We start from the raw sequence: 9,430 nt of genomic DNA, 5'->3' as shown, positions 1-9,430 counted from the left end.
AGGGAGTTCGGTCTTGAGCGAGAAGGGAGTTTGGTCTTGAGCCGAGAAGGAAGAAGCAACCTAGAGAAACTAGCCGTTGGAGCAGCAGTTAGTTAGCTGAGATGTAGCGGTTATTCTTCTTGTTTTCTTGATTCTTGTTGTAGTTAGTTAGTAGCAGTTGCTACTTGATTGTAGAGCTTTAAATAGCTCATAAACCGTGTATGTAGTTAGTAGTTTTTCAATAAAGAGTTTTCCAGTTTCTCTCCAAGATTATCATCTTCAATACTCAAAGTGTGAGTGTGTGTTTCTGCATTGTGTGATCTCATACAACAGTGAGTGTGTGTGTGATCTTCTTGAGTGTGTGAAAGCCTTGTGTGTGCAAATCCCAACAAGCAGGAACATAGCTTTTCATCTCTATCACAAAATTGCAAGAGCTTGACAAAATAAAAATACTCCATTCAACATGTCGACAAATGGCCAAAATTAGGCAGTCAGCTTGTGGGATGATGAATTGGGAGCCATGTGCTGCAGCTGCAATGCAGCCAAAAGACCTTCCCACGTATCTGCAGGAGCACCTGCCACTTGGAAGTTCACAAGCTTCTTCTGTTGCTTGTAGTATTCTTCTACAGGCTTCATCTGCCACAAAAAAAACAACCCCATTACTTGCCAAAGATTTTACTTTTAAAACTCTGCAGCAAATCAAGCTCTATATATTCACCACCAATCAATATCTAGAGGTGAAGGATGTACCTGTTCCGCATACATGGCAAGTTTCTCCTTCAAAATGCAGTCAGAGTTGGCCATGGGATTTAATTCTTGAGAAGGCGAATAGATGCCATTGTCTAAACTTGTCTTCTTCACCACAAAACCTTCTTTGCACTTGAGATTCAGTACCATATCTATGTCGGCAATTTGATCCAATATCTCCTGCAAAGCTTAATAATTTGAGACCCCTTTACATATTAGAACAAGATATTTTTCTGAATTTCTACAGCATATCTTTCAAATCAGACTACTTCGATGCAAAAGGCCATAATTTGATAAGGAAAGAATGATACTGAGAGGAGGGGAAGAACTGACAGCTTGAATCGCGGTTCGAGGAATTCCATCCAAAATGAAGCCGGTTTCACCTCTGCAATACCCTTCCTCTAGCCGTTTCGATAAAAGCCCAAATATCACATCTTCTGGAACTAATTTTCCTTGGTTCACTGCGTTTGCAATCTAATTCAACAACAAAACCACCAATTTTAAAAAAATAGCTTCAATCGACAAATACAAGGGCGAAAACAACAAGAGGAGAAATGAAACCATTTTATAGAGAGGCGAATTAGGGTTGAGCTCCTGGCGAACGAGAGATCCCATGGATATGTGAGGCACGTCGAGAAGCTTGGAGAGGCGTTGCGCATACACGTGTCGGCGGACCAGAGGATCGCCTATGATCACCCACTGCACGCCTCTCCGTGGCGTCTCCCAGCCGTCGGATTCCTCCATTCCTCGGCGGTGCGGCTCCGGCCCTGTCTCCTCCTCGGCATTGTAGGAGTAGTAATAATCGAAATCGAGCTGAGCGGCAGCTGATCCGTAACCGCGGCGGAGCGGAGAAGAGAGACGCACAGCCAATGCACCGAGGCGGCGCGTGAGCACTGACATGGCGGCGAGGGTTCCCGAGAAATGGTAAACGGAGAAAACACAGAGGCAGCTAAAGAGGGTTTGTGGAGGCCATGATTTGGGGTTTTAGAGCTATCCCCGTTTAACATTTGCCACTGATTTCATCACAATATTACATCTTCTGCCACCCTGAGGGACCATATTTATGAAAAAGATTGATTTATAGGTATAAACCCAAAAAATTTTAATTATTAAATGTATAAATGAATGAAAGGATGAAATATTTTATCATCAATCAACAAATACAATTACAAATTAAATGCGTTAGTTGGGTTAAAAAAAGGAATTGCTGTGGTGAAAAGGAAGAAAGTTTTGGTGCAAAAAATAAAAACTGGAAGATCAGAGTGAGATTTAAAAAAGCATGTGAGGGTAGTTTGGGAAAAGAGAGGGTATCATGAGATGTGGTTGGATGGGGGACACGTGGAAATCGAGATTCTCTCTTCGTAACTAAAGATGGTGGTGCTTTATCGCATCCGACGGTCGTGGGCGTGTCGTGTCCACTTTGCGTGGACATTGTTCAAGTCAATATTATATTTAAAAACATTATTAATATTTTATAATTCCATAATTTTATCTATTTATGTTCACAAAATTTAACTCAGTTAACTTTTTATCATTTTTTTTTGTAGTGAACCTTGTATTATATGAACTCATTCTTACTCACATTTTATTATAAAAAAATTAATATATAAAATAGTACCCGCATTTCAATAACTTTTTCAACTCAGCAGTAATTACATTTCTTAAAATCTGTGTCGGTCAAAGTGAGTCAATATTTGGAGACAGAAGGAGTAAATTTTTTATACAAATTATTCTATTATGATATATTATGCAGTAAATATATAATTTTTGTATTTTATAAGCTCTTACAAAATTTGAACTCCACAAATTTTACTATATTCTTTAAAAACAGAAACTCATTTGTCTTTTATTTTTCTCTCTTACTTTATTCTCTCCACTTAATATACAAAATAAAATTGTATAAAATTTTGTGCCATATAAGGAAAATCATCTTCCTTAGGACAGATAAAGTATAAAATAAACAAGTCTAAGGTTTCTGCATTATATGACTAGTAGTGGTACATGTCATCACAGTAGGTTGCTCGTCAGCCCCGTGCAGAAGAAAAATATATCATGACCTTGATAAGTTTTGGCTACCTATCTTGAAAGGCTGCAATGTCGGTCTGAAAGTTTTTTCTTACCTAATAAAACTGACGCACTAGCATAATATAGTACCAATTAACAAGATCTAATTGAGCTAAATCTTTATTGCTATCGGCAGACATATATACTCTCAGAAATTTAGTAGTATTTCTTAATCCCTACATACTCCATCCGTCCCATAAAAATATGGAGGTATAGCACAGTAATTGAGATAAAATTGGTAAAGTAAGAGAAAATAGGAGAATGGTATGATAAAGTAAGAGAGAGAAGGAGAATGATAGTTAAAGTGATATTAGTGGACAGTGACGTCTACATTTTTAAATTGATATATAACTTTTCAAAAATAGAATGCACATATTTTTGTGGGACTAGGACGGATGGAGTATAACATAAGACATACTATGTCATTTAATCAGACACTATTTTGACTTATTCAACATAATAGCAATTGTAGCACCACTAGATACTTCATGGGAGGTTTAATCGCCAGCGCCGCCGGCTAAATTCCACGAATGAACGTCATGAGAGATGATATCCGCCATTTATACCCGGAAAAAAAGCATTTCCAGTGATGGGAAAGACGCGTGAGCCTCTCGCGTGTTTGCCTTGGATACACGCGAGAGCCTCTCGCGTGTTTGATTAAACACGCTTCAGCCTCTCGCGTGTTTTAAATCAAATCAATCCACAAAAATGCCTCCTTCCTGCAAGCAGTTCTTCCAGATTTTCCAAAGACACCAAGCAGTTTGGAACACAGAATCAGAGACCTCGCATACAAAGCATAAGACGTCGTCGAAATCGTATGGTCAGAGAAGATCCGCGATTCTTCAAAATCCAAGCTCAAACAAGCAAACCAGAATCACGAAAACCTCCGCTACGATTTCCCCGATCTGGAAAAATTAACAAAGGAGGTTGAACACGCGAGAGGCTGAAGCGTGTTTAATCAAACACGCGAGAGGCTCTCGCGTGTATCCAAGGCAAACACGCGAGAGGCTCACGCGTCTTTCCCATCACTGGAAATGTTTTTTTTCGGGTACAAATGGCGGATATCATCTCCCATGACGTCCATTCGTGGAATTTAGCCAGCGCCGCCTGCACTGCACCCAACATCTCCGCCGTGGACTTGGCTCTCTTCTGATGGCTCTCTCTCTCCCATCCCCACACTACGAAAACTGCCCCCTTTCATCTCCCTATCCGAATCCAATTCATTCCCCCTTTTCAACCGGACACCCCTTCGCCCCCCCTCATGCCCTCTTCCTATCCTTTCCAACTCTAACTTTTCCTCCTCCTCGGATGCTCTGCTTTACGTCTGTCGCTGTGGCTCTGAAGCTGGAGACCTACGACTCTCCGATTTCGACGACCACGAATCCCCCCATCACCTGCCTGACAATTTGCCTGACACGTGGCACGTCCTTGGCCTCGGCCAAGCTATGGTATTCTTTCCTTTTTCCCTAATTATGGATATATGCAATTTCCCCTAATTTGGATTTCTGATCAAATTTGCACGGTTCAGCTTTATGTGGAATGAATTGACTTGAAAGGCACTTTCTTTTTTTGTTGCTGAAATGTTTGAAATATCCCTTGATAGATTAGAGAGCCGAAATTGAGAAAAAAGGGTAGTAAATATCATCAGTAGATAATGAAATTGGAAGTTACAAATTAGAAATTAAGGTAGTCAATTGCTCGGATGATTCCCTGCTTATTCAATCATGTCCGTATTAGAGCTTATCTTTACTTCTTAGGATGATGCTATGAGAGCAAAGTTAAGAGGTTCATTTTCACTGTCTAGGTGGACTTTTCGGGAATGGTCGATGATGAATTTCTTGATAGACTCGGACTAGAAAAGGGTACAAGGAAAGTGGTGAATCATGAAGAAAGAGGCAGAATTTTACGGGCCATGGATGGATGCAGCTATAAAGCTGCTGCGGGTGGTTCTCTGTCCAACACCTTGGTTGCCTTGGCGAGGCTTGGTGCTCAACCTATTGGAGGACCTTCGCTGAATGTTGCCATGGCAGGCAGTGTTGGAAGTGATCCCTTAGGCGGATTCTACCGGTAGGATTCATGGTTTGTGTTTTGCATAATCTTATAGTTTCCACCTATCATCCATTAGTTCTACATCTAGACATCTCTTATATCTTTGTGTATTCTTATAACTTATTATCAAGTGATTTATGTATAGTGAGTTGAGGTTAATTAGGCAGTTAGTGTGCTTCGGATGTTGTTTTGTCTCCATTTTTTTTCTTCTGCTAGATTGTTATGAGTCTTATTTCTGAATCATGCTTTTGTGAATGTGACTCAATACAGATCAAAACTCCGGCGAGCAAATGTGAATTTCCTTTCAGCACCAGTGAAGGATGGAACGACCGGCACAGTTATGTTCTCACAACTCCGGATGCTCAACGGACAATGCTTGCGTACCAGGTCAGTAGCATTTCTGTTAATGAACAGTTTAAGATTCATGTGAGTATACGATGGTCAGCATTGTGGAAATACGAAGATACCGTTGTGAAGGTTTATTATTCAAAACCACTATGTTGACATGGGGTACTGATGATGTATGTGAAGTAGGGTCTTTCAGTTACTGCCACTACAATGAACTAATTCAGGAAACGTATAATAGAAGCCTTTTTGTTAGAACAGTTCAGAAAGGTTGAGTAAGTTCAGCATGAAATAAGGAATGTTGAGATTTCTACGACAGTTTTGCTCCCAATCATGTCAGAGGTCTGAAAGCCTTTTGCGAAGGAAAAGTTACAGTAAAATGTGCACATCATTTCCATTTCCTCTAACAAAATTATGTGACAGGTTAGGCCTTCATTACTGCATTGGTTGAGCCAATGAGCAGGATTTGTGAAAGTAAAATAACTATCAACTCGACTCTGAAGGGCTGTTTAATTCCGCAAAGAGCTAGATCCCGGAATATTTGAAGCTAATCTATACTTTGTCTCAGAACATGTAAATTTGCCTATTTCATTTGTGATCAACTCAAACTTATCTCATGCTGCTGGTCATGTCAACTGTCGATAAATTTCTTCATGTTCACAGTTTTACCTTCCTAGGAACATCCATATTTTGCCATACTTAGTATTTTATCCCGGATCTTATTTTCAGTTCTTCAATTTAGCAACTCTGTTAATATCTATGAAATTGCTCTCTCTAATGATACCAGGGCACGTCTTCAAGAGTAAACTATGATTCATGCTTGGCTAGCTTGATGTCCAAAACAAGTATTTTAGTTGTTGAAGGATACTTATTCGAATTTCCAGACACAATCAGAACAATTGCCATGGCATGTGAAGAGGCCCGCAAATGTGGTGCTCTTGTTGCCATTACAGCATCAGATGTCAGCTGCATTGAGAGACATTATGATGACTTCTGGTAAATATTTTGCCAATTGTATAGCATATCCTCATTGGTCTGAGGTTTGTCTGAATTATAATCTGTCACCTGAGATTTATTTTTGGATGTTGGTTTCTTGTCAAATCAGAGACTATAGCTACTATTTTGGAAATATTAATCCTTCAAAACATTCAAAGATATTGATGGCTTTTTTGAGTGTTGACGATAGGGTAATTTTTTATGTAGAACAAATTCAAGGAATTTGTTCTTTGCTCATTTTATTTGTATCTGTTTGTCAGGGACATCATGGCAAATTATGCAGACATAATCTTTGCCAACAGTGATGAAGCCAGGACTTTGTGTCATTTTTCCTCGAAAGAAAGCCCCATCTCGGCCACTAGGTACCTGAGCCATTTTGTTCCGTTTGTTTCAGTGACAGACGGCCCTAGAGGCTCTTACATTGGTGTGAAGGGAGAATCTGTTTACATACCTCCAAATCCTTGCGTGGCAGTGGACACATGTGGGGCTGGGGATGCCTATGCATCTGGGATATTGTATGGTTTGTCGCTTGGTGTATCTGATTCGAGAAGTATTGGCACGTTAGCTTCAAAGGTCGCATCTGTAGTTGTTGCACAGCAAGGAACTCGGTTAGGGGTAGAAGATGCTGCTAAGTTGGCTGAGTCATTTGTGTTCCATTGCCAGAGCAAAGAGCTATGCTAGTTGGTCTGATGTCGGTTCTGATCAAATTTCCGGCTTTTGATCTTTTGTATTTAGCGAAAGGAAAAATATGTTTCGTGCCAATTCTTTGATCCATTGAACAATTTTAGCCGTTTATAGTTATACCACTGTATAATTAGATGAATTATTATTCTTGTGCTTTGAGAGAGATATGTAGCAGTTTATCTCCAAGTACCAGCACGCCCCAACACATTTTATTTAAATAAATGTTATTATTGCTTAGTTGAGATTTGGTGTGTAGCATCTATTGCTTTTGGCTGTTGATGTGTGACACTGGCGAATCAATTCTATCAGCACAAGAACAAAAATTGCTTAACAATCCCAGCAATCAACAACACACGAATCAGATTCAAGTTCCTTCCCCCTTTACTTGAAAGAGAACAATCACACTGTACTCCTAGTAGAATTCAATTTGAAGCAGTAAATAGATCTTGTTAAACATATTTTGACCTTGTTAGTTTAAACTGGCATATGCGCATCTGTGGATAGATAAGGGACAAAGCGCGGACGAAGACATACCACAAGATTAGGCCTGTATAACTAGTATGAACATGAAATGAACTGCACTACTTAACAGTATGATACAAATATTTGTCTCACCTCAATTTTCCTTTAAATCATGGAGAGGGGTGAAGAAATAAAATGACTCCCTCCGAACCTCAATTTTCCTTTAAATCATTGAGTTCCATTAGTGTCTGTGACCTGCACCATCAACAAAATGAACACAAACCACTTACAGTTTTCATCAACAAGAAATGCCAAGCTACAAAATGTAAACGTAAATCACAAATTATGTAACTACTTAATTATACTTTATACTCGATTCTTTTTGCTTGTCACTATGACGGAAAATTCATTATCGTTACAGTTACTGTCTCTTGGCTCTAGCTTTGCTCACTCATGGGGATGAAGGAACTATGCAAGGGGTGAATCACATGAAACGCACGACCATATTATCAAATCACAGCAAACTTACGAAGGTGAATGAACAAAACTGTCTTGCAGATATATTTGCAAGACCATCATAATATACTACTACAACTACTGCAATAGGCTGCACATGAAAGGAAGATTAGAACGTATTAGTCTAGCTGTGGAATGTATGGATTCAACTTATCTATGTGTGAAGCTTTCCCCCCTTTCATATTCATATCACTCATTCTACAGCAGTTTAGTCACCAGTAATGGTAGAGATCAATGCATAGTTCACAATATAGTTGAGAAGAAGATCAAACAAGTCAAGCCTCTAAAGTCCAAACCAGTTAATCATGCTTACCATTTTGATGTTTGTGTCATACCAAGACCATTACAAGTGAGTATCATTCCTTTGAATCTCGATAAATATTCCTACAAAGGCGGAGGCCGATCAAAACTATGAGCAACAATAGCAAAGTAGAATGAGGTGGATCAGATATTGGCACAAAATACTAACCCGCAGAGTATACTTGTCAATCTCATAATTTCCATTCAAATCATATTCAAGTCTCTTATCTGGATCACTTAACACTGAATGAATTGTGAGGAAAGTTGATTAATTCCATTGTGCAAAAAGAAGGCAACAAAAAAGCAGATAAAATCCCAAAATCAAAATAAAAAATTTACCAGAATAAGCTTCATTAATTTCTTGAAATATAGAGGTAGCAGCAGCATCACCCTTGTGTTTGTCAGGATGCCATTTCTGGAAATGAAGAAGGCAGGTGAATTAGAATTTAGGAGAAGAGATAGGGTTCAAATAAGATGAATGAAGTAGAAAGCAACCAGAGCGAGCTTGCGGTAATTGAGGCGGATGTTGTGGTCAGTTGCATCATAATCGAGTTGTAAGATCTTGTAGTAATCCTGAAACAAAATGATGGGAAAGTGAGAGGTGGAAACGAAGAGAGGTAAAAAAAGAATACCAACCTTGTAAGTTGGCGGAGGGGGATTGAGATTGGAATTGGAGTCCATAAGATAGTAGATTAGATGGAGAAAGATTCATAATTTCGATTCATGGAAGGAAAAGCTGAAATTTTGAAATTGGGGATTTCTGGTTTTCGTGGAGCTCTAATCGCCACAACCGGGTTTCCGATATTTGGAACAAATTAGATATTGATTGACGACTTCAAATGGATATGGATCGGAGAAGAAGAACAAAGGATGCATTGCTTCTTCAGTCACAACACGGCACCCAACAATATATATACATTTACTACGGTTTTCAAATTTACCATATTCACAATTCCAATTCCCAATTCCAATTCATCTTCTTTATTTTTGACCCAAATTGTTGAATCTCTGGCGTCTCTTTACGGACACGAATTTATTATCTGCTAAATCGAATAAAATAAATCATTGCCCACTGGAATAGACCACAAAAATAAATCAACTACTTCAATCAATCTATGTTCTGACTTCTGATCAAAGTAATCAGTTTATTTTCTTGGTCTTCAAAATTAGACCTTTTTAAATAAAAAATTAATCTAATTCTATAGTAGAATAATTACTCTATTTTCACCCAGACCAGCCCTAAACCCTTAATCCAAGCCAATTAGAAAGTCCAATTGAGCTAAAGTCC

General features: G+C 38.9%; 2 protein-coding genes and 1 pseudogene across 4 annotated transcripts; 1 reads left to right on the top strand and 2 right to left on the bottom strand.

The window, feature by feature from the left end:
* Window positions 1-370: 370 nt before the first annotated feature.
* Window positions 371-1,693, bottom strand: LOC121788370 (probable adenylate kinase 7, mitochondrial). The gene is made up of 4 exons (XM_042187062.1): window positions 1,288-1,693; window positions 1,060-1,200; window positions 730-906; window positions 371-615 (listed from the first exon to the last, which is right to left on the bottom strand). The coding sequence occupies exons 1-4, from the start codon at window positions 1,624-1,626 to the stop codon at window positions 463-465; spliced, it is 810 nt and encodes a 269-aa protein (XP_042042996.1). The 5' UTR covers window positions 1,627-1,693; the 3' UTR covers window positions 371-462.
* A 1,805-nt stretch (window positions 1,694-3,498) lies between these two features.
* LOC121788369 lies at window positions 3,499-7,106 on the top strand (annotated as a pseudogene).
* On the bottom strand, window positions 6,648-9,071 carry LOC121788371 (dnAJ-like protein slr0093). 3 transcript variants are annotated; one of them, XR_006047725.1, is made up of 7 exons: window positions 8,779-9,071; window positions 8,638-8,715; window positions 8,482-8,557; window positions 8,312-8,385; window positions 8,156-8,226; window positions 7,480-7,581; window positions 6,648-6,760 (listed from the first exon to the last, which is right to left on the bottom strand). XR_006047725.1 is itself a non-coding variant. In XM_042187063.1 (6 exons), the coding sequence occupies exons 1-6, from the start codon at window positions 8,821-8,823 to the stop codon at window positions 7,539-7,541; spliced, it is 387 nt and encodes a 128-aa protein (XP_042042997.1). In that variant the 5' UTR covers window positions 8,824-9,070; the 3' UTR covers window positions 7,168-7,538. The 3 variants fall into 3 exon arrangements, 1 of the variants encoding a protein (XP_042042997.1); XR_006047724.1 differs by lacking the exon at window positions 6,648-6,760 and adding an exon at window positions 7,168-7,358; XM_042187063.1 differs by lacking the exon at window positions 6,648-6,760 and having other exon boundaries at window positions 7,168-7,581; window positions 8,779-9,070.
* Window positions 9,072-9,430: the final 359 nt, after the last annotated feature.

Source organism: Salvia splendens, unplaced genomic scaffold, assembly GCF_004379255.2.
Source record: "Salvia splendens isolate huo1 unplaced genomic scaffold, SspV2 ctg1025, whole genome shotgun sequence".
Taxonomy (NCBI): Eukaryota; Viridiplantae; Streptophyta; class Magnoliopsida; order Lamiales; family Lamiaceae; genus Salvia; species Salvia splendens.
This window is presented reverse-complemented; position numbering and strand designations above follow the sequence as displayed.